Source organism: Equus asinus, chromosome 26 (assembly GCF_041296235.1).
Source record: "Equus asinus isolate D_3611 breed Donkey chromosome 26, EquAss-T2T_v2, whole genome shotgun sequence".
Classification (NCBI taxonomy): Eukaryota; Metazoa; Chordata; class Mammalia; order Perissodactyla; family Equidae; genus Equus; species Equus asinus.
Genome location: NC_091815.1, coordinates 29,223,360 through 29,251,248, shown reverse-complemented (window position 1 = coordinate 29,251,248; position 27,889 = coordinate 29,223,360). Strand labels below are relative to the sequence as shown.

At 38.8% G+C, this 27,889-nt stretch overlaps 1 protein-coding gene across 1 annotated transcript; it reads left to right on the top strand.

Annotated features, from left to right (window-relative positions):
* Positions 1-26,296, top strand: ZNF404 (zinc finger protein 404). The gene is made up of 5 exons (XM_014868320.3): positions 1-131; positions 1,329-1,402; positions 14,358-14,433; positions 17,537-17,663; positions 23,517-26,296. The coding sequence occupies exons 3-5, from the start codon at positions 14,425-14,427 to the stop codon at positions 25,037-25,039; spliced, it is 1,659 nt and encodes a 552-aa protein (XP_014723806.2). The 5' UTR covers positions 1-131; positions 1,329-1,402; positions 14,358-14,424; the 3' UTR covers positions 25,040-26,296.
* The last annotated feature ends 1,593 nt before the right edge of the window (positions 26,297-27,889 follow it).

The following is a 27,889-nucleotide window of genomic DNA, read 5'->3' as shown; positions in this document are numbered from 1 at the left end:
CTCGACCCCTGGGTCCTCTTCCGGTGTCTGAGTTGCTGTGGTCCCTACGTGTTGAGCAGGTTGTGTGCAGAGAACATCAGCGGAGGCTTCCACAGTCCCTGACTACGGCCGGACGGGACCCTGCGGAGGGGGTGAGAGGCGCTCCAGGCGGGGGCGCTCCGGCCGCGGACAGGGCGGCGGGCCCGGAGCCTCAGGCCTGTCCTGCGTGAGCAGCGGGGGAGACGGGTGTGCCTGTGAGCGACTGCGTGTGTGTGTGTGTTAGATCTAGGCGTGCCTCTGTCCGTTTGTGTGTCAGTGACTCTGTGTGTGTGTGTGTGTGCGTCTAAGTCTAGGCGTGTCTGTGTGTGTGTGTCTAGTTCTAGGCGTGTGTCTGTGTGTGTCAGTGACTGATGTGTGTGTCTCTAGGTCTAGATGTGTCTCTGCGTGTGTGTCACTGATGTGTGTGTCTCTAGGTCTAGATGTGTCTCTGCGTGTGTGTCTTGGTCTAGGCGTGTCTCTGCGTGTGTGTTAGTGACTGATGTGCATGTGTCTTTAGGTCTAGGCGTGTGTGTGTGTCAGTGACTGATGTGTGTGTCTCTAGGTCTAGGCGTGTCTGTGCATGTGTGTGTCAGTGACTGTGTGTGTCTTGGTCTAGGCGTGTCTCTGTGCGTGTGTGTCAGTGGTGTGTGTGTGTGTCGAGATCTAGGTGACTCTGCGTGTGTGTCAGTGACTGCTCTTGCCTGTGTTTGCTTAACTGGGTGATTGTGCTATTTAACCGCGTGGCCTCTGGGTGAGCGAGGCTTGTGTGGCTGTGTGGCCGTGTGGCTTGTCACGGGGACTCGTGGCTCTAGACTCCGCTGATTCCTCCGCCTCTCAGCCACTTGGGGTCTGCTGAGAGTAAAAGGGAGGCTAGATTCTGAGCCTTAGAATGGAAGAAGGGAGGATGCCAGAGAGACACAAACTTGATCTTGATTTTTTGAAGCTGGATGCGGCCCCAAGGCAGGGTTCCGGGAAGACCTGATAAGGTCCCAAGAGTAGGATTCCTCCAGGGAGGGTCCCCCCTTGGACGCTCGGAGGGGCCAGCTACCTGTTTCATAATCACAGCATTTCCTGAACTCGGGCCCCAAGAACCTGAGTTAGAGACAGAATTAGAGACAGCTTCCGCCCCAGACATCAGTGACCCCGGCCTCTCTCAAACAGGGAACGGTCAACTCTGTTCCAGCCCCTTCCTATGCCCACCTGGTTGTGTGTGGGACCTGGGGAGAGGATGTGTCTTGGAGGGTGTTTTGTGAGTTACTGTGTTTTCCAAGAAAATCCTGATGTCTCATGATTGCCTTCTCTTTTCCCAGTGCTGCCTGTCTCTAAAAAAAGGATCCTGAGAGAGGAAAGAATTTTTGTTACACATCTAAAAGTTAAAGTCCAGGTGAGCTTGTGTTTCCTCATTATTCATTAAATACACTTGAATTGTAAAGACGTGAGACCCTTCTTTTCCTTCTGCTGAAATGTCCTGCCTGATAGTGACAGATCTGTAAATCATAGGGCCACTCAGATGAATCACCCTCGTCAGGGTCCCCACCCCCTTCTCTCCATGACTTATTTAACCTGTTGCCTAGTGTTAGCTCCTAAATTTCTAATTCTTGAGTAAAAACTAAATTATTCTATAATGAATATCATTATGCATAGATTTTTATGTCCTTTTATAGTCATTTCCCCAAGGATAAATTTCTAGTTTTGAAATTTGATTCAAATTCCTAGTTTTGAAATTTGAATCCAATACCAGATATTTACAGTATACCAATATGCTTGTAAGCATTGGAATACAATGACAAAAAGATATTTGCTATCCTCAAATGACTTGTTATCCAGTAAGGAAATGAAATCAGAATAGGAATAAGATAGAAGGTGTGAAATGCCACCAGAGAAGTTCAGGTGACCTGCCTTGGGAGTTTATAGGAAGACACGTCATTCTGACTACAGCGGCGTTGCCAGGATATGAGCAGATTTTGAGAACTCGGTGAAGGAAAATGGATTTTACGCCGTAGAGTTTTTATTCTAGTGATATTAAATGCAAAGTGACATTCAATGGGATAAGATGTCTCAACAGCTGTTTGCAGACATTGTGGCTGGGAGGACAGGTTCAGAAGCAAAATAAACCCATCCATCAGGAATGTATAATAGGAAGCTGCCTTGAGACTACCGGTAATGCGTACAGAACGTCGCAGTCTCCGGTTTCATGAACATACATTTCCGTAGGCAAACAAATCGTGGAGTTGGTTGAGGCCATGGGAACTCATGGGAAGGAAGGAAAAGCTTTCAGTGAAAACACAGCAACTGTTTTTAGAACAGCACTGGCTCTCAAATGTAAGGCGCATCAGAGTCACCCTCAGGGCTTTCCAAGCAAGATTGCTGGGCATGCTCCCAGAGTTTCTAATTCAGTAGGTCTGCCGTGGAGCTGAGAATCTGCATTCCTAACAAGTTCCCAGAGACAAAATTTTGAGGACCTTTGTTCTACAGTGCTTTATTTTCAGGTTCAGAGATGTTAAAGGAGGGGGGGATTTTTTCCACCATTTGGAGAAGAAGTTGCTCTTTTCAAAAATGAAAAACATAGGGGCTAGCCTGGTGGCGCAGCAGTTAAGTTCGCACACTCCGCTTAGGTGGCCTGGGGTTTGCTGGTTCGGATCCCGGGTGCAGACCTACACACTGCTTATCAAGCCGTGCTGTGGCAGGCATCCCACATACAAATTAGAGGAAGATGGGCATGGATGTTAGTGCAGGGCCAATCTTCCTCAGCAACAAAAAGAGGAGGATTGGTGGTGGATGTTAGCTCAGGGCTGGTCTTCCTCAAAAATAAAAAAAAACAAAAATGAAAAACATATCTGTTTGTGAGTGTGTGTCAAATTAATGAATGGCCATTGTTTAAGATTTAGTGAAAAAAACTTTTAAGAAAAGAATGTAAATCAGAGCTATCACATATAAAGAAGCAATGGTAATATATGGATATATACTTTTCCATACTGTTTTCTATTTATTGATGTCTGTTGCTTTTTCTCCCTATATTTATAAATATGCATATTTTGTATATGTAATCATATTTTATGTTTATATAATTTTGTACATTTGTAACCTAATTTTTAACGGCTTTATTGAGATACAATTCACATGCCACACAATTCAACCATTTAAAGTGTACAGCTTAACATATGTAGTGTATTCACGGTGTTGTGCAGCCGTCACCGCAGTCAACTTGAGAACATTTTTATCCCCCCAAAAAGATACCCTAAACCCATTAGCAGTCGCTCCCCATTTCCCCCAGTCTTCCCAGCCATAGGCAACCACTTATCTGCTTTCTGTCTTTATTAATTCATCCCTTTTGGACATTTCATAGAAATGGAATCGTACAATATGTGGTCTTCTGTGACTGGATTCTTTCACTTAGCATAGTGTTTTCAAGATTCATCCATGTTTTAGCGTGCATCAGTACTTATTTCTTTTTATCACCAAATAATATTCCATTGTGTGGATATGCCACTTTTATTTACCCATTCCTCAGTTGATGGACATTTGGGTTTTTTACTCTTTTTTAGCTGTTAGGTATAATGTTGCTGTGAACACTTGTCTACAAGTCTTTGTGTAGACATATGTTTTTATTTCTCTTAGATGTCTGCTTAGGGGTGGAATTGCTGGTTCGTACAGTAAGTCTTTTGAGGCAAGTCAGATTATTTTCCAGAATGTCTGTACCATTTTATCTTCCCACCAGCCATGTTGAGGTTCCAGTTTCTCCCATTCTCACCAACACCTGTTATTATCTCTCTTTTTTATTACAGCCATCCTAATGGATATGCAGTGGGTCTTGTGGTTTTGATTTAAATTTCCCTGATGGCTTTATGATACGGAGCATCTTTTCCTGTGCTTATTGGCCATTCGTGTATCTTCTTTGGAGAAATGTCTATTCGAATTCTTTACCCACTTTTTAATTGGGATTTTGGTCTTTGTAACCTACTTTTTTTAGTGCTACTATATCTCGAATATGTTCATTCCTTTAGCAGTTTCTCAAACTTAGCATTTAATGACTGCTTAATATTTCATTGCATGGTTGTTTTGTTACGTATTTAACCAAACAGCCACTGCAGAGCTCAGAATGCTGAGCACGTCTGCTTCTGCGTACTGCCCCACCCCCGTATCTCGATCAGCTTCACCTCTTCCAGTTTCTCAGAGCCGTGTGGGAGCTCAGATCTTTGTAAGTTCAGAGGTGGGGACCTGTGGGGACATGGCAGAAGCCTTACTGGGTGCAGTACTGATGATCGCACCCTCTCAGAAGAACTTGTATAAGGGTGGGATACTAAAACCTCACAGGATCACGGTCTTTATCAAATTTTTAAGTTGAAAATAGGATCTGTGGAGCTTTTTTGTTCCCTCAGTGTGACCCTCTAAGGAGGTTGAAGTGTTTGAATTTGTGAGGGAGCTGTTTGAGATTTGGCGATTCTTCTGCTCTGTTTTGCTTCCGGTATCATCCTCTTGGTCCCTTGGCTGGCTTTCTTTGGCCCTTCTTGTGCGGGACCTTTCTGCCCGTCTAAGCACAGGACTGTAGCTGAGTTTGTCCGTAGCCACAGCATGCCTCAGTTCCATTTCTTTCCTGTGCAGGTTTTTCTGTTTCCAGGCCAGGTGCAGTTCCTGAGTTGGAACAAGGAGTCCGGGCCTGGTAGGTGGAGAGTGTAGTGACGAGAGGATGTGTCCAGGTGACTCAGGGAAAACCAGGAGAGGGAAGCTACTGCATGTCAAAGCGCAGGGCTCAGGACTCAGCGCGTTGATGTGTGTTCCAATTTGAGACGATCGGCTCAAAGACTTTAAGCCTTTGGAGAAAATAAAGCCTCACTGTCACACCCTAAAGATCACCAAATTCATATCTCCTTTTATTTCTCCCTCCAATCTCAAAGAGGGTGATTATATTTTTATTGTAAAAGTAGTACATTCTCATGCAGTAATTCAGAAAATACAGAAAAGCCCAAAGTGAAGAGACGGTCACTATAAACATTTTACTCCGGATCTTTCATCCATCCCTCAATGCACATGCGTATAGTCATATATGTTATTTTACCTGCCATAACAGGATAAAAAAATACAATGTTTTTACCCATTATTGTCAAATAAAGGTATCATCATTTCTTTCATAGAAATATGTAATATATGTAAGAAAGTGCACAGATCTTAGCTGTGTATATAACTTAATGAACTTTTACATTTGAAAACACCACCCAGCTCGAGACTAGAGCATTTCTATCCCCCTTGGAGGATTTGCTTGTGTCGGGTCCCAGTTAGAACCAGCCCTCCCCCACAACAGGTAAACGCTGTTCCAACTTCTTTCGCTCAAGATGAAATTGGCCCGTTCCTGAACTTCGTGTGAATGGAATCTCTCGTATCTGCTGCCTTTTGTCCAGAATTGTACTTTTGAGATTCATCCATGTTGTTTTGTGAATCGGTAGGTTCCCCCCCCCATTGTTGTGTAGTCTTCCATTGTATGACCGTACCACAGTTTGTTTATTCATTCTCCCGATGATGGGTTGTTTCCAGTATTTGACTGTTATGAATAAAACATTCTAAAACGTTCTTGTACAAGTCTTTTTGTGGACACATGGTCTTGTTTTTCCTGGGTGTATAGCTGGGGTGGAGGTGGGTGACCTAATTTACATTCCTACTGCAATGTGTGAAGGGTTCAGTTACTTCTTAAACTGGCTGACACTTGTTATTGTCAATCATTTGAATTTTAGCCATTCAGATGCAGGTGGAGTGGTATCTCGTGATTTTAATTTGCGTTTTCCTGATAAATAATGATGTGAGCATCTTTTCATATGATACTGCCCATTTTGATATACTCTTATGAAGTGTCTATTCAAATCTTTTGTCCATTTTTAGAGTTTTTTTTGCCATTTTCCTATTGATTTGTAGGTATTTTAGATATATTTTGAATACAAGTCTTTTTTTGTGTATATAAACATATGTGTGCATATGTGTGTGTGTGGCGGGGGAGAGAGAGAGGCAGAAACGGACAGAGAAAGAGAGAATATCTATTAGCCTATTGCTTCTTATTTACTTTCTTAATGATGTCTTAATAATGAAGAAATGTTCTTAATTTTAGCGGAGCTCATTTACCAGTGTTTTTCTTTTATGGCTATTGCATTTTTGTTCTGTTTAAAAAATCTTTTCCTGGGGAGGAAGGGACAAGTCTTCCTTACAGTAGGATTCCAATTGTTAAATGTAGACAGAAAGAGGGACGTAGAAAATGGTCATTAGGCAAACACCACAGTAATAGTTGTTTCAGACAAGATCCACTGATAGATGCTAAAATTAGTGGATGAAACTTTGGGGAGAAAAAAGATTTGCATAGTGTCAAAGTATTTCCCACTACTGAAGATACATATTGACTACAAAGAGAATGGTAATAAGTCACCTTACCGTGGGGAAACCCAGCAGAAAGCACTTTAACCCAGGGATCAGGGTTAACATCACCAGTAATAAAGCATTGACATCGTGTGCCCTTTGATATGATTCAATGAGAAAGACGGCATCATGACAGTACAGTGGTGCCCTCTTATCTGTGAGGGATGTGTTCAAAGACCCCCAGCAGATGCCTGAAACTCTGGATAGTGCCACACCCTATATGTACTATTTTTTCCTTATACATACATACCTATGATAAAGTTTAATTTATAAATTAGGCATAGTAAGACATTGACAACAATAATTAGTAATAAAATAGAACAATTATAACAATATACTGTAATAAAAGTTATGTGAATGTGGTCTCTCTCTCTCTCAAAGTATCTTATCGTACTGTATTTTGGGACCGCAGTTGACCGTGGGTGACTGAAACCACGGAAAGCGAAACCGTGGATCATGGGTGCTACTGTACTGCCCCAAGTGCATAACCTCATTCCAATTGTGAAATCATCAGACAAACCAAGTGGAGGAACATGTGACAAAATAAAAGACCGGTACTCTTCCAAAGCCAAAAGGGCGTGAAGGGAGATGTGGTGGACACACTTCAGGGTGGCCTGATGATTCCCACCTGCTGGTGTCTACGCCGTTGTATAATTCCCTCCCCTGGAGTGCAAGCAAGATCTGTGATTGCTTCTCACCAACAGAAAATGGCAAAGGTGAGGAGATGTCACTCCTGGGATTAGTTTATTTTGTATGGCAAAAGTAGTGGGCTGTCACTACTGTGATAATGTTAGGTCATATAAGACTCCATCGTAGCAAACTGGAGCTAGAGACCTGCCTTGTGGGCTTGATGAAATAAGCGACAATGTTGGAGAAGCCCATGTTGCGAGAAGCTGTAAGTGGCCTCTAGGACCTGAGGGCATCCTCCAGCTGACAGCCAGCAAAAAACTGAGGTTCTCAGTTACGTGGCCACAAGGATTCTGCCAACAATCTTAACAGACTTGCAAATGGATTCTTCCTCATTTGAGCCTCTGAATGAGAACACAGCCCCGCTGACACCTTGTTTGCAGCTTCTGAGTCCAGCCTGAAGACAGCACCCAGGTAAACTTGAGTCCAGACTCCAGGTCCACGTCAACTGTGAGATAATAAATATGTGTTGTTTTAAGCTAAAGTTGTAATTTGTTTTGAAAGCAATTGAAAACTAATACCATAAGAAAGACTGAAGAGACTGGATGAGAGTAGGGAGAAAAAACAGCTAAATGCAATGTGGGATCATATGTAGGATCCTGGAAAAGAAAGGACATTGGTGAAAAACTTGGTGATATTTGAAAGAGATGCCATTTATTGTATTGTACTAGTGTTGATTTTCTGGTTTTGATAATTGTCCTATGATTATATAAGGTGTTAATGTTAGGTTGAGAGGTGTACGGGAATGTTCTGCACTACTCTTACAGCTTTTCCCTAAGACTAAAATAAGTGGAAATAAAAATTTTTTAAAAAGGAAAATTTGCCTACCCTGAGATCATGAAGATATTTTCCTGTTTCTTCTTCCAGAAGCTTGATTGTTTTAGTTTTCACATTTAGGCCTGTGATCCATCTTGAATTTATATCTGTGTATGTACTGGGATCAGGGTCAAAATCATTTTTTCCATACAGATACCCAATTGCTTGAGCACCGTTTGTCGAAAAGAGTATCCTTTCTGCTCCAAGTTGCAATCAGACTTCTATTGTAAATCACGTGACTATGTGTGCAAGTCTCTTTCTGGCCTCCCTATTCTGTTCCATTGATCTACTTGTCAATCCTTGGGCCAGTACTGCTGTTTTAATTACAGTAGCTTTATATTATGTCGTGATATCTGGTAATATAAGTTCAACAACTTTGTTCTTCAAAATTGCCTTGACTCCTCTAGGTTCTTTACATTTCCATATGATTTTAGAATGAGTTTGTTAATTTTCTCAGGAAAAACCCTGCTGATACTTTGTTGGAGATGCATTGAATCAATAGATCAATTTAGAGAGAATTGATCATTTTAAAATTGAGTCTTCCTATTCATGAAGGTAAAATATGTTTCCATTTATTTAATTCTTCTTTAATTTCATTGCTATTTTGTTTTCAATGTAAAGGTCATGCACGTCCTTTGTTAGATTTATTCCAAAGTGTTTTATATTTTTTATGAACTGTTGGGATTTTTCAAATTTCATTTTTCAATAGCTTTACTTTAGGACAGTTGTGTTTAATACATTGACCTTTTATTCAACAATTTTGCTAATAAATTCATTGATTAATTCTAATAGTTTGTAGAATTGAGCATTTTTTTCTATGTACAGAATGATGTTATCTGCAAATAAAGATGGTTTTACTTCTTTCTTTCCAACCTTCATACCTTTCTTTTCAGTTTTTTCCCCTTATGGTCTCGGATAGGTCTTCTGGTACAAAGTTTAATAGAAGTGGTAGGAGTGGACAACCCTGCCACGTTCCTGAACTTGGAAGGAACGTGGTCCATATTTCATCTCTCATGAAATGATAGTTATAGTTTGATTCTGTAGATCCCTTTTATCAGATTAAGGAAGTTCCCTTCCTTTGCTAGTTGGCTGAGAAGTTTTATCATGAACTGATGGTGAATATTATCAAATGGTTTTTCGGGCATCTAATGAAATGATTGAACGGTTTTCTCCTTTATTATTTAAAGTTGGAAGACTACATTGGTTGCTTTTTGAAAATTAAATGACCTTTGCATTTCTAGAATAAATCTCCTGGTCATATATATTCTGCTTTCTCCTTGCTGTTATTTTGTTTAATATGTTCATGAGAGAAATATAATTAATTTTCCTTTCTTGCAATGTCCTTGTCAGGTTTTGATATTACAGTTATGCTGGCCTCATGACATGGTCCATTTTTTTTTTATTTTCTGAAAAAGATTGAGTTTGGTTAGTATTTTTAATCCCTTAAATGTTTGGGAGAATTTGCCTCTGAAGTCTTTGGGCCTGACATTTTATGGGAAAGTCCTCAACACGGATTTAATTTCTTTAATAAATAAAACAATATTCAGATTTTCCATTTCTCATATCAATTTAGTTAAATTGTGTTTTCAAGGAGTTTTTTAATTTCATCCCCATTCTCAAGTTTGTTGTCACAAATTGTTCATAAAATTCCATTATGAAGATAAGGTCTGTAATATATGTAGTGATGTCTCTTTTTATATTCCTGATATTGACATTTTTTTCTTGATCTGTGTAGCTAGAGGTTTTTCAATCTGATTAATCTCTTTAATAATAGAGATTTTGGCCTTCTTGATTTTTCTCTGTTGTGTATCTGGGAGGTTTTTTTGTCATTGGTTTCTTTTAGTGTGTTCTACTTTCTGTAAGCTTAATTTGCTTTTCCTTCTATAGCTTCCAAGGGTAGGTCACTGATGTTTAACCTTTCTGCTTTTATAAAACATACATTTAAAGCTAAAAATGCCTTTGTAAGCATTGGTTTGGCTGCTTCTCACAGGCTTTGAGACTTTCATTATCATTCAGCTCAAAATATCTTGTATTTCCATTATGATTTTTTTTATTTATTTTTTATTTATTTATTTATTTATTTTTAAAGATTTTATTTTTTCCTTTTTCTCCCCAAAGCCCCCCTGGTACATAGTTGTGTATTCTTCGTTGTTCTTCGTTGTGGGTTCTTCTAGTTGTGGCATGTGGGACGCTGCCTCAGCGTGGTCTGATGAGCAGTGCCATGTCCACACCCAGGATTCGAACTAATGAAACACTGGGCCGCCTGCAGCGGAGAGCGCGAACTTAACCACTCGGCCACGGGGCCAGCCCCTCCATTATGATTTTTTTTAAAGATTTTATTTTTCCTCTTTCTCCCAAAGCCCCCTGGTACATAGTTGTATATTCTAGTTGTGGGTCCTTCTAGTTGTTGCATGTGGGACGCTGCCTCAGCGTGCCTTGATGAGCGGTGCCATGTCCGTGCCCAGGATTCGAACCGGTGAAACCCTCAGCCGCCAAAGCTGAGTGTGTGAACTTAATCACTTGGCCACAGTGCTGGCCCTTCCTATTATGATTTATTCTTTGATCTATGCTTATTTAAGAATGAACTTTTTATATTTGGAAATGTTTGAAAAATGCCTGTTTAGGAGTTCCAAGTTAATTCTTAGGGCTTCAAAAAAATATACATTCTTTGATATTAATCCTTTGAAATTTATGGATACTTGTTTTATGGCCTAGAATATTAATCTGACAAATATGCTGTGAGCATTTGAAGAGAATGTGTAGTCTGTAGTTTGGGAGTATAATGTTCAGTTGGGTCAATTTGGGTAATCCTATTCAATCTTCTGTGGCCTTCTTGATTTTTTTCCACTTTTCCTATTATTAATTACCAATGGAGGGCATTAAATCTCTAACTTAAATTATAAATTTGTCTACCCTTTAATTCTGTTGACTTTTGCTTTATATATTATGAAGGTACCTTATTAGGTACATAGCAAATACAGGACTACCATTATATTCTTGTTGAATTAGAGGAAACATCTCTATTACTTATAATACGTCTTGCATTAAATTCTATTTTATCTGTTACTAAAATATTTATACTGGTGTTTTTCTAATTACTGTCTAATATATTTTTCCACTCTTTTACTTTTAAAATATCTTTTTTTTTTTTTTTTTTTTGGTGAGGAAAATTGGCCCTGGGTTAACATCTGTTGCTGATTCTCCTCGTTTTGCTTGAGGAAGATCATTCCTGAGCTAATGTCTGTCCCAGTCTTCCTCTATTTTGTATATGGGACGCTGCCACAGCATGGCCTGTGAGCAGTGCAGAGATCTGCACCCCGGAATTTGCACTGCGAATCTCTGGCTACCGAAGTGGAGCATGCAAACTTAACCACTACGCCATTAGGCCAGCCCCTTAAGACATCTATCTTTATATTTGAAGTATGTTTCTTGTAAGCAGCATAATGGACCCTGTTTGCCTTTTTAATCTGTTCTAACAATCTTAGTTTTTAATTGCAATGTTTAGTCCATTCACATTTTACTACAATTACTCATAAAGTGTGGTTTAAGTCTGTCATCTTGCTAATGTTTTCTGTTTGTCCCATTCATTCTTTATTCCTCTTTTCCTGCCCTGTTTTGTATCAATCAGATATTTTTCGTTATTCCACTTATCTCCTCTGTTAGCTTTTTTGGTTATACATCTTTGTCTAATTCTTTTAGCAGTTACCAGAGATATTATAAGATGCATATTTAATACAGTCTCCTTAAAATTAGGGCTTTTACCACATACCAGATAACTTAAGAACATTTCAATAGTGTAACTCCATTTACCTTTTCCACCATTTTTGCTGGTTATTGTAATTGTCATTCCTTCTTCCTATATTACAAGCCCCACAAAGCATTATTATTTTTGTTGCTTTAAACAGCCCATTTGTTTAGTCATATTACTTATATGTTTACTATGCCTACAGCTGTTGATTGCTTTTTTACACATCTGGAATTATTTTCCTTTAGCCTAAACGTTCTCCTTTAGTATTTCTCATATTGGGGGTCTGTTGATAGGAAATTCAGCTTTTGTTTGAAAAAAACCTTTATTTCACTTTCATTTCTGAAAGTCATTTTCTCTGGGTATAAAATTCAGAGTTTTCAGGTTTTTTTCTTTCCACACTTTAAATATATAATTCCCTTCTTCAGGCTATTAGAGTTTCTGTTGAGAAAAGAACTATTTTTTTTTATTATTGTTTTCTGATAACCAATGTCTTTTTTTTTTTAACTATGTACTTTTAAGATATGTTTTTCAGCAGTTTGGCTTTGCTGTGCCTAGGTGTGGATTTCTTTATTTTATCTTGGTCAGGTTTGCTGAGCTTTTTGATTTATGAATCAAGGTATTTTGTGAGATTGGGAATATTTTGTCCATTATTTATTCAAGTAATTTTTCTGTCCCATTCTCTCTTATTTTAGTTGTTCAATTTCACATTTGGATGGTTTCCTGTATTTTCTCTTATGTTCGGCTCAGTTCTTTCTTTTTTCCCTCTCTGCATAAGATTATTGTTAATTTTACTTTGTGTTGATCAATACTGTTTCCTGTTGTTAAGTCCATCCAATAAATTCCTAATTTTAGATATTATATTTTTGTAATTATAAAATGTTCATATGATTCTCTTTTTTAAGATTTCGAATCTCTAACGATATCCTCCATTTTGCATTTCTCTTTGCCCATCTTTTCCTCTAGTTTCTTTAGCACGTTAGTCATAATATTTTCAAGTCCTTGTCTGCCAGCTCCATTACCTGGATAATCTCTGGATCTGTTTCTGTTGAGACTTCTTCCTTCCTTATCAGTAACTTTTCCCTTTTTCTTTGTGTGTTTAATAATTTTTATATGCTGGCATTGTGGATAATTAGAGACTCTGGATTGGGTTATCTTCCTTTAATAAGTCTACATCAGGTTTCTAAGGCTTCTCAACCTTAGCGCTGCTGGTATTTTGGGCTAGATAACTCTTTGTTGTGGGGGACTTTGTTGTGCCTTGTAGGATATTTAGCAATATCCCTGGTCTCTGCCCACTAGATACCGTAGCACCCCATGCACATTTTGACGACCAAATAAGTCTCCAGATACTGCCGAATGTTCCCCAGGGAGCAAAATCACCCTTTGTTGAGAGCCAGCGGTCTGCACAATCATTTTCAATATCTGCCTCATTTTCTATTATATGGATGCGCTATAGTTTATTATTTAACTATCCAAGTACTTTTAGATTTTCTCCAGCTTTTTTTCATTTTAACTAGTGTCTATTATATTCCTTTATACATCTCTAGATAAGTTTTACAGTTATTTCCCTTGGGTATGTCTGAGAAATCGCCTTTCCTGGTTAAATTCTTCTTATGCAGCGTTCTGCTTACATGTCTCAGTTGCGCTAGGTTTTCACAAGTTTACAGGACACCTTGAGAGTGCCCTTTTCCCTACAACCTTACTAAAATACAGTGTATCCTCAGCCTTTTAAATCTGACAATTGAATACGTATAAAATGATGGTATCTTATTGCTTAAAAATATCCCCTTAGTAAAACTTTTAGTAGGTGATGTTTTACAGTTGAAAAAAAAGGTGGCTTTATAATTACAGAAAAGTGATTCAAAACATATCACTTTTACTTATTATTTGTGATATGGGCAAATGTCTTTAATTCTTTGAGCTCCCATTTCCTCGTCTGTTGAGATAATAAGTACGTTGCAGGATTAAATGTTCATGTGTATAGAGCGCCTATCACAAAGAAGGTTGCAAAAGTCTGTGTGTTGCATACAGCTTCAGTGAGTGTGAATTCACTCCTCCCTAGTGGGTCCTTGTTGGGTTGGGAGCAGGGGGCACAGGCAGTGGTTCATACCAGCAAACAAAGTGGATGCCGGTAGGGAAATCCAGCTTGGTTAGCCCAGTGGATCTTGGGAGTCATAGTTCTGGCTTAGGGGACAGGCTTCATGTGGGCATGCAGTTGTACGGTGGTAAAGCTTTCCATGTTGGTCTCTACTGTGCTCTGCTTGTTGTCTGGTGGAGTCCAGGTCCATCCCGAGGCCATGAAGGTTTGTGTTGTATGGCCTGGCCTTGACCCTGAAGGTATGCCTTGATGCTGGAGCATCTACTCAGTATGACTAAACAACCCAGGCTGGGGTATTGTTGGCATGATCAGAATGAGGAACAGGCCAGAGTGGGGGATCTGGATCTGGCTGTGCTGCAAGAGTGCCTGCTCTGGATCCGTACTGTGTGGCTTGTTTCCCTAGGCATGGGGAAGGGCTGGGCTTTGTCGGGGCTTCTCATATCCCCTGACGTGTGTTTATGTGTTTTGGGAGGGCAGGGAGAGGGCAGGGACAGCAGAAAGCGGGAATAAAGAAGGAAAAAGAAAGGGTATCTTACCTTAATAATTTTTGGAGTTCTGAGATACACCAAGTCTCAAGGCCTCTTTTTCCTCCCCCAGCCCTGGCTTCTCTGAACTCTGCTTCTCTAGTAGAGGAAACGTGAGGAGGATCGGCAGCCCTAAAACCATGGCCCAGGTAAGTAGATGTCTCTTTCTCCTTCCTGAAATAGTATGATTTTTAATTCATGTAATATTTTCATTCTTTATCGCTGTCAACACAGATAATCAATAACCAACCTATAGGTAAGATTGATCTTATTGATCCAATGCTGAGGACTAGCCCAGAAGTGCAGTCTCCACCAGGGAAGACAGCACTCCAGAGAAGTGTGGTTTTCAGCATGGTTATATCCCATTTCAGAACAAAGAACATACACCAAGCATGACGGGAATACAATTTTTTCCCCAAAGTCACAAGGAGACGTTTTGCTGCAATTTAGCAGATACACAACAGGTCAACTTGACCTTGGTTCTCTGGGAAGAAAAGCTGATCTTCAGAGAATGACTGATACTGGTGTCAGAGGAAGGGAGACTTTCACCCCTATCTTTAAAGAGTGCATTCTTCGCTTTGGGAAAAAGTTTGAAGCAGATGTACAGTGCACCTTTGGTGGGCTATAAGTCAGGCTGCTCTGGGAAAAACAAGTTTTCGGTTGAATCAGGGTTAAGCCAGAATGCTTCCCCAAATACCTCAATATGTGAAAACATTATTATTATTATTATTATTATTATTATTATTACTATAATATTGTCATCCCCTAAGCTCCTACCTAGCGAAGCTGTGTCTCTGAACCTATTTCAGAGTTTCTCCCCTTCCAGAAGGGTGGTGTCCTCCCCATTTGCTCCCTTGTTTTGAATGATTTGCACTTACCCATCAATAATTCATTCATCTTCTGTGTATTCAGTCTCCTGTCCAGACCAGGGCTGGAGCAGTGAAGGAGTGAGGCACTTGGAAGGAAGTGTTTGAGCTTCGCTTGTCAGCTTCATGGTTTCATGATATGGAGACGATGGTCCTGTTTGACCACAGCAGGGAAACATTGTTCCTAGTTTTCCAGGTAGATAAGGGAGCATTGGGTTACGAGTGGTCTCGGTCTCAGGGTGAGATGAGACCTCAGCTTTGAAAGGCTTTTAGGTTCGGGTCGAAATGGGATTGGTGCCTGCCTAGAGAGGGATAAGGGATCTGGCTAGGGAATCATTGAGAAATAAATAAGGTATCAGGGTCCATTTTGTATTGGAAGCGAAATTGCTGGTCTTGAGTGAATCCGTGTTGTTCTGGATCGGTGTACGTTGGTGTGTTCTAACTCAGCAGCAGGAGTTCAGGAAGGAATTGTAGAGAGGAAGCTCCTCTAGAACTACACGCAGTAGATGAATCTGAACTGTGGGCAGGAGGTTAGGATTTGTGTCCAACCTAAATATCGTAATAGTATAATATGTTATATTTTAATATTATCATTAATACCTTAATACTTTAAGAAAGATTAAATCTGATATCTATACGAGGGACTAAGTGAAAACATTAGTCAGAATAAAGGAAATGCTTGTGACCTGATCTGACATGTAATAAACTTGTGTCTTGATAAAATTACTTAATTTTATAGAAATTGTATTTCCTGAGGTAGAAACTTTATCAGTTTTTTTGAAGTATAATTGACATATAATTAAGTGTATGTATTTTGTCTTTTTAAAGCAGCGGTATTGAAATATAATTGATAATAAACTGCTCATATTTGAAGTGTAAAATTTGATAAGTTTTGACATATGTATACACGTGTGAAGCCATCGCCACAGTCAAGATAATGAACATATCCATCACTCCAAATTTTTCTCACACCCCTTTATAATTGCCCCTCGCTGCCTCCCCCACCCTGCCCTAGTGCCCAGGGGACCCCAGTTCTGCTTTCTGTCACTATAGGTTAGTTTGCATTTTCTAGAATTTTATATAAATGGAGTCATACAGTGTGTACTCTTGTTTTTGGTCTGTCTTATTCAGCATATTTATTTTGTGAGTCATTCATGTTGTTGCATATATTGCTAGTGCATTCCATTTTATGGCTGACTAGTATTCTATTCTCAAGATACAGCACAATCAGTTTATCCATTCCTCTGTTGATGGACATTTGGGTTCTTTCCACTTTTTGGCTATTACAAATAAAGCTACTGGGAACCTTCATGCACAAATCTTTGTGTGGACATATGCCTTCATTTCTCTTGGGTAAAACACTGGGAGTGGAATGGCTGGGTCATATGGATGTTTAACTTTTTAAGAAACCAGTAAACTCTTTTTCAAAGTGATTGTTCTAGGGCTGGTCCTGTGGCCGAGTGGTTAAGTTCACTCGCTCTGCTTTGGCGGCCCAGGGTTTCACCGGTTCGAATCCTGGGCTTGAACATGGCACCGCTCATCAAGCCGTGCTGAGGTGGCATCCCACATGCCACAACTAGAAGGACCCACAACTTAAAAAAAATACACAACTATGTGCCAGGGGGCTTTGGGAGTAAAAGGAAAAATAAAATCTTTAAAACAAAAAAAAGTGATTGTTCCATTTTACATTCCCACCAGCCGTGTATAAGAGTGCCATTGTTACCACATCCTCACCAACACTTAAAATGGTCAGTCTTTTTAATTTTAGCCACTCTAATAGTTGTGTAGTCGTACTTTCTCTTGTCAGTAAGCTGGGCCCATCATAGGGTTTGCTTCATTGGTTACCTGTCTCTTAGAGATCACAGTTTTTCATTGCCCAGTGTTTTCTGTCTTGAAAACCATCATTTCGTATATTTTGGTCAAGTTTTTGGTTGTTTCATGTGTGAGGGTAAATTCAATCTGTGTTCTTCTATTTTGGCTGGGAGAGATTTGATAATTCATTTTGGGGGAAAAAAGTACCAATTCTTTTTATATATTCCTTGAAGAGAAAAAATGTAAGAACTTGCATTTATTAATAGTCTATGAGTAGGTACATAGCAGGTAGTGTGCTTATATATACTGTTTCCTTTAACTGGGAAAGTCTGATTACTGTATTTATTTTTATACATTTGGATATTTAAGTTTTTGTATATTAAAAAAAATTTTGTGTACTCCAACAGGATTCTTCAAGATTGTGTAGCACAATTAATTTATTCTCATCTAACCACATCATCATCTTGTAACTTCAGCCTACTTGTTTTTATATATTGCCTCCTTACTGCAATTCAGTATTCCATCCTGAAAATTTTTTTATTTTTACAAGTAACACGTGGGTTTGCCATTTCAGGTGCCATTGACATTCAGTGATGTTGCCATAGACTTCTCTCAGGAGGAGTGGGAATGCCTGAACTCAGCTCAGAGGGGTCTGTACAGAGATGTGATGCTGGAGAACTATACGAATTTGGCCTCACTGGGTAAGGACATCTTCCTGAATTGATGTAGAATGTGCTACCTGGAATATCCGCTTTCTCTGCTGTATATTTTATGCTCTAGGCCAAGAAACCAGCTAAATTTCTGCTCCATATTCTCCAAGAATGAGTTTGAGCTTTGACAGATGGAAATGGACACCTCCATTGAGCACCTGAATCTTCCCTATCCTTCATTACCTTCCTACCTCTCTCTGCCCCATCCTGCAATTGCTTCTTTTTCTAAAGGACTAAAGGTTTGAATTCTGGGACTTTTTTATGCGTAGCTACTGGCAAAGAAAACAAATTTCATGTTATATGTATGTTCAGAATGTCTCTAAATATTCTATTTTAATTGCTGGTGCACCTATATGGAGAACAGGTTATTTCTCTTTACTACAAAAAAGCCTTGGTAATTTTTACAGTGGTGGAATGAATCAAGATCATTATCTTTTTGAATATTATTTTTTGTACTTATAGCCATGGAAATGTTGGCTTGCACTGATTTGATAGATTTTACTCAGAAGTGGAAGTCTTTGTTCAGTTTTTGGAAAATACTTGATCATTCTCTCCTCTCTCCTGGGACTCCAGTTATACCTATGTTGGATCATTTGAGCATATCTCACAGTTCTATCATGTATTTATCTTCTTTTCTGTCTATTGTTTTCTGTTGCCCTGTATGCCAGCTCACTTATCCTCTTCTGCTGTGATCAGTCTGCTCCTAAAGAGGAGTTTTTCATATCAGATGTTTTCTTCAGTTCTAGAAATGCAATTTGATTGCCTTTTATGACTTCCAATTATCTGTTGAAATTCTTCATTCTTTTATTTACTTTCTTTTCACTACTGTCATTTCATCTGTTTTCTTAAATATTTTAATCATAGTTATTTTGGAATTCTAGTATGCCTTCCTTTTTTGTATCATCCATGGGTCTGCTTCTATCAATTCTTTTTTTCCTCTTGTTGTCCACCATATGGTAATGCCTCTTCAAGTTACTAGTAATTGTGATTGTGTGCTGGACATTGTGTACAAAAGAACTGAAGAGATTCCAGGTGATGCTATCTTCTACCAGGGAGTATCTACATTTTCCCTAGTAGTCTGATAGAATGGCAGGGATGTAGCTGGGTCAGTGCTGGGTTTCAGTTTTGGTTTTACTCAGCTCCCTCTTTTGCATCGCTGTGCCTGTACCTCCAGCTGTACTCAGAATCAGTGAGTTTCTCCAGGGGACAAGTGGTCGTAGAGCCTCAGGGCCAATGCACCATTCTTTTTGATTGTTGTTGCTTATCTGTTTTGATTTCAAGCTTCCTCTCCAAATGGATCTTTTGTTCCCAGGAAAAATGCTGAAAATTAACAAGCTAATCATCCATTTGATAAGTTAGGAAAAGAAGAGCACAGTAGACTTAAAGAAAGTAGAAGAAAGGAAATAATAAAGGAAAGACAAGAAATTAATGAAGTAAAAACCAAACATAAGGAAGAGCATGTCACAACCATAAATTTTGATTATTGTAAAGAACTGATAAAATTGGTGCAACTCTCTCAAGATGAATCAAGAAAAATATCTACGTAAGCAAAAAAGGGGACCTCTTTACAGGCCATGAAGACTTGAAAATTATAATAATATTTTGATAAACATTATGCCAAAAACTTTGAAAAATCAAGTGAAATAAGTTATTAGAAAATTTTAATCTGCAGAAATCTCCACTCAAGGAAAAAAACCCAGAAAATATGAGAAGTCTTATAAGCACTAAAGAAACTGAATTAGTCATCAAGAATCTTCCCACAAATCGGGAGATTCAGGCCTAGGTGGTTTGTCATTAAAGTATAAATGCAACAGTTTGAACGTGCAAGAATTTGGGGAAAATTTTCCCCATGAGCTCTTTTATGTTGAGTCTAACAAAGAATAAACTACAGAAAAGTATGAGATGAATAGAAAAATGAGAACTTGAAAATATAGAGTATATGTATAATAGTTTTTTTTTTTGGTGAGGAAGATTGGCCCTGAGCTAACATCTGTGCCAATTATCCTCTATTTTGTATGGGGGATGCCACCACAGCATGGCTTGATAGTGATGTGTAGGTCCATGCCCAGGATCCGAACCCACGAACCCCAGGCCACCGAAGTGGAGCATGCGAACTTGACTGCTCTGCCACTGGGCCGGCCCCTATAATAGCTCTTTTAATTTTCTTGTCTACTAATTCTCTGTATCATTCTTGGTCTGTTTCTTTTAATTGATTTTTCTCCTAGTTAAGGGTGATATTTTCCTGCTATTTGCCTATCTGATAATTTTTTACTGGATGCTAGACATTGTAAAGTTTACTTTAAAGTTTTAGTAAACTTTGTAAACATTGTAAAGTTTTACTCTGTTGGGATGCTGTCTTTAATATTCTTGTGCATATTTGGGGGCTTGCTTCTGGGATTCAGTTATGTAATTTGGAACCTGTTGATCCTTTTGTGGTTTGCTTGTAAGCTCTATTGGGGCGGGTCCAGAACAGCTTTTAGTCGAGGGCTAATTTGGCCCCCATCCTGAGGCAGGACTGTGCTCGGGACTCTGTTTGATGCCTCCCCTGTCCGGGGATCTTTCCATCCTGGCGGGTGGAAACAGGAACTGTCCTCTGCCCTCTGTGACTACCAGGGACTGTTCTGCCTGTGCCTGTCTGGTGGTCCTTTCCTGGGCCTCATTCGTTTCCTCACATGCGTGTGAGATCCTTACTCAGCCGGAGTCTCAAGGGGATCCCTCGATGGTTCTCTAGAGGTTTCTGTCCACGCAGCTCCCTCCTTTCTGGTACGCTGCCTTGCAAATTCTGTTCTTCTTCTCTCCCTTAGTCTACTCCTTCTCCTCAACTCAGGGGCAAAGCTGGGCTCTGTTTCAGTTCCCCTCCCTGGGCTCTGTTCTGGAAATTCGCTTCAGGAGTCAGCTGTGGCACTTGGAGTCCTCACTTCACTTGTTTCCCTTCTCTTAGGGGACCACTGTCCTGTACTGCCTGTTGTCTAAGATCTGAAAGCCATTTCATATATTTTGTTTGGTTTCCAGTATTTAAGGTAGGAGGGTAAATCTGACTTCTCTGAATGTGACGTGACCAGAAGCACAAGTTATTGACTCTCTTGTTCTTTGAAAAATTCTTTGCACTTTAGTACAAGAGGTCCCCGACTCACCTTGTGTCTTCTCTGCCCTGGACTAGGAATTAGCTGTTTCTCCCAGGCACCCTAGTCCACATTAGTGGGAAACAGATTATAGAGACTGAAACTAGTCAACAGGGAGGCTAATGGTGATAGGCTTTTTGTGGGGATCAATATACAATTTTTTTTCTATTTCTTTTGTGGAAGTTGATTTGTTCAGATTTTCCATCTCTTCTAGAGTCTGCTTGTTGTTGCCTTCATTTTTATTTTGAAATAATTTTAGATTTACAGAAGAGTTACAGATGTGGTACAGAGAGTTCCAGTAATGGAAATACTATTCCTGTAATGATAACATTTTCCATAACAATGGTACATTTATGGAAACTATCAGATTAACATTTTGCGGTACTATTAACTAAACTCAACATTTTATTCAGATTTCATCAATTTTTGCACTAATGTCTTTTTTCTGTTCCAGGATACAATCCAGGATACCACATTACTTTTAGTCGTCATGTGTCTGTAGTTTCCTCCAAATGTGACAGTTTCCCCATCTTTCCTTCTCTTTCATGACCTTGATACTTTCAAAGAGTACTGGTCAAGCGTTTTGTAGAGTACCCTCAAATTTGGCTTTGTTTGATGTTTTCTCAGGATTAAATTGAGATTATGGATTTGGGGGAAGAATACCAAAGAAATTCCCTTCTCATCATGTCATATTGGGGGTACGTGATATCAACGTGACGTACCACTGGGATGTTAACCTTAAAAACTTATTTAAGGTGGTGTCTGTCAGTTTTCTTCACTGTAAAGTTATTATTTTTCCTCTATTACATATGTATTGCCTCATTTGTTTTATGATTTATTTTCTTACTCTAAAACTTGTGTATTGTTGCAAAACTTCCTTCAACTACCCCTGGAAAACAAGTCCTTACCACAAGGTAAGTATTAAATAATTGTAGAATAAAATATTGAATTTTAAAAAGTAACTTGGATGAAAATCAAGGTAAATAAGGCTGAAAATCAAGGTTACCGGGGAAGGCACTGAATAAAATAACCATTTAGTTTCTGAAAATTATGTAACAGTTGTCAACTCTCTCTCCCTGACCCTAATCTCTCACACCTTATTACAGTAAAGTATGCTTTCCTCTATTATTTACCTTATAGGCGAGAAAAATGCACATCCAAACTAGCTTGTCAAAAATATAAATGGAAGAGTTGATACCTGATCATTCTTTAAGTGCCTGTTCCCTTAAAAATATGCATGTCTCTACCACTGTTGTTCAGTCCTTCCTCTGCATGGCCATGATTTTCTGCTTTTATCTCACTCAAGGTAATCAGGTGGTGTGTTACCTTCATCAGTAGAGTTTTAATATTATTCATCCAACCTACAGGTACTCAATCTGTTTTGTTTCTCCAATGTCTTTCCCAAATTCTCCCTTCTGTTTCTTTACAGCCAAAGCCAGTCGTTCTTGAATTTCATGGAAATGTATTTCAGGAATTGTATTAACTAATATTATTTTAAAAGGCTTATGAAAGTCTAAGCGAATAAACTTGAGGATGTTGGGAAAAAATAAGATAACTAAATAACATGGGGAAAGAGTCTGGGAAACTGCGTGCCTGGGACTCTGCAACAATAGATGTGTTGAATGCAGACTGAAGATTGGCAATGGGATAGTGGAGCAGCCTGAGGAAATCTAACGTGCTAAATGGGTCAAGCAGGAGTTGGACATGAGTGGAATTCTTCTGTGGCAAAACGTAGGGCCAGCCCCATGGCCAAGTGGTTGAGTTCACACAGTCCACTTTGGCGGGCCAGGGTTTTGTTGGTTTGGATCCTGGACGTGGACCTAGCCCTAACCATCAAGCCATGCTGAGGTGGCATCCCAAATAACAAAACCAGAAGGACCTACAACCAGAATATACAACTATGTACTAGGAAGCTTTGAGGAGAAGAAGAAGAAGAAAAAAAAAGATTGGCAGCAGATGTTAGCTCAGGTGCCAATCTTTAAAAAAACAAACAAAACCCCTTAGGTGTTGGAATATAGAATAAAGGATATGTATTTATTTAGAGTTAGCAGACGCAGCCTTTCTGAGGAGGTGACTTCTAACCTGTAACACTTGAAGATAGTAATTTAAAGAAGCCGCCTCAGGATTCCTGAAATGTGGAGCACCTGTGTGAAGCCCCAGGAGATGCGGAAAGTTGTGGTATATTCTAGAAGCTGAAGAGATGTGGCATGAGAGGATGTAGGGGAAAAGATGTCAAGGGCTTGCAATGCATTTGTATAAATACAACAGAGCTTTTTTATTCATAGTTGTGTGTTTGGGTTTCATTCTAAGACAAAGACAAACCATTGAAAAAATTACATAGAGAACCATTTGGTAGATAATGTTAGAAATGTAGTTGACCAGGGGCTCCTCCTAAAGATTCTGGTACACTCAGTCTCAGTGGATGTCTGAAAGGTCGAAAATGTAGGAAGTTCCCCCGGAAATTCTGATCCACAACTAAATGTGAGAACTACTGAGTTTTTCCCTTTGCCTGCTCACAAATATTACATTGTCATGTGAACTTTCCTAATTTTCTGAGCCCTTCTTGCCATCTTAAAATTTCATGACTGTATTTTAGAATTTTATGACCCTTTTACTTCTAATGAATATCCTTTTCAATTTATCACTATTTTTGCTATAGAAGGCCCCTCTTCACCCCAAGCACAGGAAAATAGCATTTGTTTGTTTTCTCATTTTCTTTCAGACTTTGACTTCACAACTGAGACCAACAAGTTATCTTCAGAAAACAGCAGTTATGAAGTAAATTCATGCCATCGGGAGACAATGAAAAGAAGTAAAACCTTCAGCCTCATGGGCTTTATTTTCGGAAATGACCAACAGTGCAGTGTTGAATTTAGGAGCCAACAGGGACCTAAAGTGGGATGTTTTAGTGAAGTGACATTCAGAAAACGTATCTCCCTTCCTCTTTGTCAGAGAATTCACACTGGAGAGAAATCCTATGCATGTAAGGAATGTATGAAGAGCTTTACTAAATATTCACACCTTACTGCACATCTGAGAGACCATGGTGGTGTGAGACCCTATGAATGTAAGGAATGTGGAAAGACCTTTACAGTTCTTCAGCCTTTTATTAGACATAAAAAAGTTCACGCTGATTTGAAACCCTATGAATGTAATGGATGTGAGAAGGCCTTTAGGTTTTATTCACAGCTTATTCAACATCAGATAATTCATACTGGTGTAAAACCCTATGAATGTAAGCAATGTGGGAAGGCCTTTAGACGTCATTCTCACCTTTCTGAACATCAGAAAATTCATATTGGTTTGAAACCCTATGAATGTAAAGAATGTGGGGAAACTTTCAGATTATACCGACATATGTGTCTACATCAGAAAATTCATCATGGCGTGAAACCCTATCTGTGTAAGGAATGTGGGAAGGCCTTTGGTCATCGTTCAAGTCTTTATCAACATAAGAAGATTCATTCTGGTGAGAAACCATATAAATGTAAACAGTGTGGAAAGGCCTTTGTTCGCAGCTATCTGCTCATTGAACATCAGAGAAGTCACACTGGTGAGAAGCCTCATGAATGTAAGGAATGTGGAAAGGCCTTTAGTAGGGGCTCAAGCCTTCTTAAACATAAGAGAATTCATAGTAGTGAGAAACTCTATGATTGTAAGGAATGTGGGAAGGCCTTCTGTAGAGGCTCTCAACTTACACAACATCAGAGAATTCATACTGGTGAGAAGCCACATGAATGCAAAGAATGTGGGAAGACTTTTAAGCTTCACTCATACCTTATTCAACATCAGATAATTCATACTGATTTGAAACCGTATGAATGTAAACAATGTGGGAAAGCCTTCAGTCGCGTTGGAGACCTTAAAACACATCAGTCAATTCATGCCGGGGAGAAACCCTATGAATGTAAGGAGTGTGGGAAAACCTTTAGACTTAATTCTCAACTAATTTATCACCAGACAGTTCATACTGGTTTGAAACCATATATATGTAAAGAATGCAAGAAGGCCTTTCGTTCTATCTCAGGTCTTTCTCAACATAAGAGAATTCATAGTGGTGAAAAACCCTATGAATGTAAAGAATGTGGTAAGGCCTTTAATCGTAGTGATCGACTCACTCAACATCAGAGAATTCATACCGGTGTAAAACCACACAAATGTAAGGACTGCGGGAAGGCCTTTACTCGTTGCTATCAACTTACTCAACATCAAAGATTTCACAGAGATGAGAAAGTCTTAATATAATGAAAGTTGGAAAGCCTTTGGCGGTGGCACATCCTTTACCAAGATCACTGTTTCAGCACGTAATGATGTTACGGTAAAGATTAAATTATTTCACATAAAATATAAACATTTGGAAGGGCTGGTACATAGCATTTGCTTACTAAATATTATTATTTTTATGATAATCACTAGTGTTACTTTAAATAAATTCTGTGGAAGGAAGACCCTATGAGAATATTTTGAAAATCTTTCTGTCAGCACTTATCCGTATTTTACTTAAGATAGTTCATTCTGGACAAAATCCCGTAGAAATAAGAAACTTTTATATTCAAAGCTCATGCCCCTGAAGATTAATAATAGGAAGAAACCCTGTGCCTTTGTTGAATATTGAGAGTATAACTGTTGAAAAATTGGAGCGTGGTTTGAGGAAATCTTCTTACAATAAATTCTATTCATACAGAAAACACAATCCACATTCTCCACAATTCAGAGAAATTAGAAACTAACAATTGGGTAGCCAAAAGATAGATGTTGACTTGAAAAGTTTTCTTCAAGCTTTTGAGTTTTCAAATTTACATAAAAGGTACAACAGTGATATAATGAAGGTTTGTTTGCCCTCCACCTAGGTTCAGTATATCTGATATCTCTCTCCGTATGTATGGAACTGTGTCTGTACAGATGCACATATATCATTCTTAGTACATACTGACAATATAGTACATAGATCACTTAGCTGTGCTGTTTGAGTGAATGTTTAGACATAACTTCACCTCTAAAAACTCAATATATAACCCCTAGAATTAAAGATAACCTTCTACATGATCACTAAACCATTGTTTACCTAAAAAACATTAACAGTAACCCTGTAATGTTATAAAATATTCAGTCCATTTATAAATTTGTCCCGTTGTTTAAAGAATGTTTTCTAAAAGTGCTGGCTTTTTTAAAAGCCAAAAACCAGACTAAGCTCATATATTTTATAATATTAGGGCTTATTGAGTCTCTTTTGGTCAAGAACTTACCCTCCACCTTTTTTGTGACTTAGACTTTTTGGAGACTCCTGAGAGAGAACCTGTATGATGTTGCACATTCTGTGTTTGTCCTGTTTTGTTTCTTTTTTTGCAAAGTGGGCTTAACTTGTCTCTCTGTTTTGTATTTATTGTGAACTGGAGGTTATGTTTAGAGGCTTGATTAGGTTTCAGATTAAACATTCTTGACAAGACTACTTAGATAATATTGTGTACTTAATATTGTAAAATATCGGGTGGCATACAAGTGAAACTGTGTTTGATCTCTTTATTCGTGTATTGGCACCAGCTCTCCATTGTATTAGTATGTTTTTTCTTTGAAATTAATAAGTAATCCATGGAAAGTCACATTGGCACTCCACTTTGAAACTTAAGCCATGTTATGTCTTTTTTTTTTTTTTTTTTTGAGGAAGATCAGCCCTGAGCTAACTACTGCCACTCCTCCTCTTTTTGCTGAGGAAGACTGGCCCTGAGCTAACATCATGGCCCATCTTCCTCCTCTTTATATGTGGGCTGCCTACCACAGCATGGCTTTTGCCAAGCGGTGCCATGTCCGCACCTTGGATCTGAACCAGTGAACCGTGGGCTGCCAAGAAGTGGAACATGCAAACTTAACCACTGCACCACTGGGCCGGCCCCTATGTATTTTAAAGAGGTTAAGACCCAAAAAACCGCTCATCTTTTACATTTACGCATGTATTTACCTTTTCTCATGCTCTTCCTTCCTTCCCAATGATCTGAATTTCTATCTGGTATCATTTCCCTTCAGCTTGAAAAACAATTTAGCATTTTTTGGAATGCACTTCTGTTAGTGATGAATTTTCATAGTTTCTTTTACTGAAATGCCTTTGTTCTTGCAGGATATTTTTTTCTTGCTATAGAATTCTGGGTTTTGTTTTGTATTTTTTGAAAAAAGATATTGTATCACTGACTTCTGGCCTCCATAGGTTATGATAAGAACTTGTTTGAATTATTTTTCCTCCGTAACATGTCATTTCTCTCTGTGTGCTTTCAAGATTATCTCATTAGCTTTGGTTTTCAGCTGTGTGCATGCTATGGGTCAGTGTGGTTTTCTTTGTGTTAATCCTGCTTAGGGTTCTCTGAACCTCTGAAATCTGTACACTTATGCTTTTCACCAAGTTTCAGAAACTTCTGGCCATTATATCTTCAGATATATTTTCCTACCCTTTCTTCTCCTTCTGGGATTCCAAGTACTCGTATGTTAAATCTTTTGATGTTGCCCCAAAGGTTACTGGCTCTGTTATTTATCTTCAACCTTTTTTCTTTTTTTCAGATTGGCTAATTTCTATTGCTCTGTCTTCAGGATCACTGATTCTTTTTTCTGTCATTTCAGTTCTGCTATTAAGCTTATCTAATGTTTAATTTGAGACACTGCATTTTTCAGTTCTAGAATTTTCATTTAGTGCTTTTTTATAGTTTCTAATTCTTTGCTAAGACTTCCTGTTTCTTCATTGCGAGCATATTTTCACAATGCTTTTGATCCTGGTGAAAATATTCTGTATATTGATTCATGCTAGGAAAACATGTAAACTTACTAACTTATGAAAAGTTTCAGTTTCAACAAATGTCCCTCCCCTTTTAGCTAGGTCACAAAAAAGGCTTTTCCTTTCCTTGGATTTTGTTTGTTCATATGCAGTGTGATACTGGTGAGAAAAGATAAATCACACTGTCATGTTTTGGGTTTTGATTATGAAATATTTGGCAAGTATTTTTCTTAAAGTCTTGAACTGGAGTTAAAAGTCAGTAAGTCTTTGTAAAACTCTTCCACCGTTCAACCAATGAGGACTTTTTTCATGCCTAGCTGGAATTTTTTTGATGTATA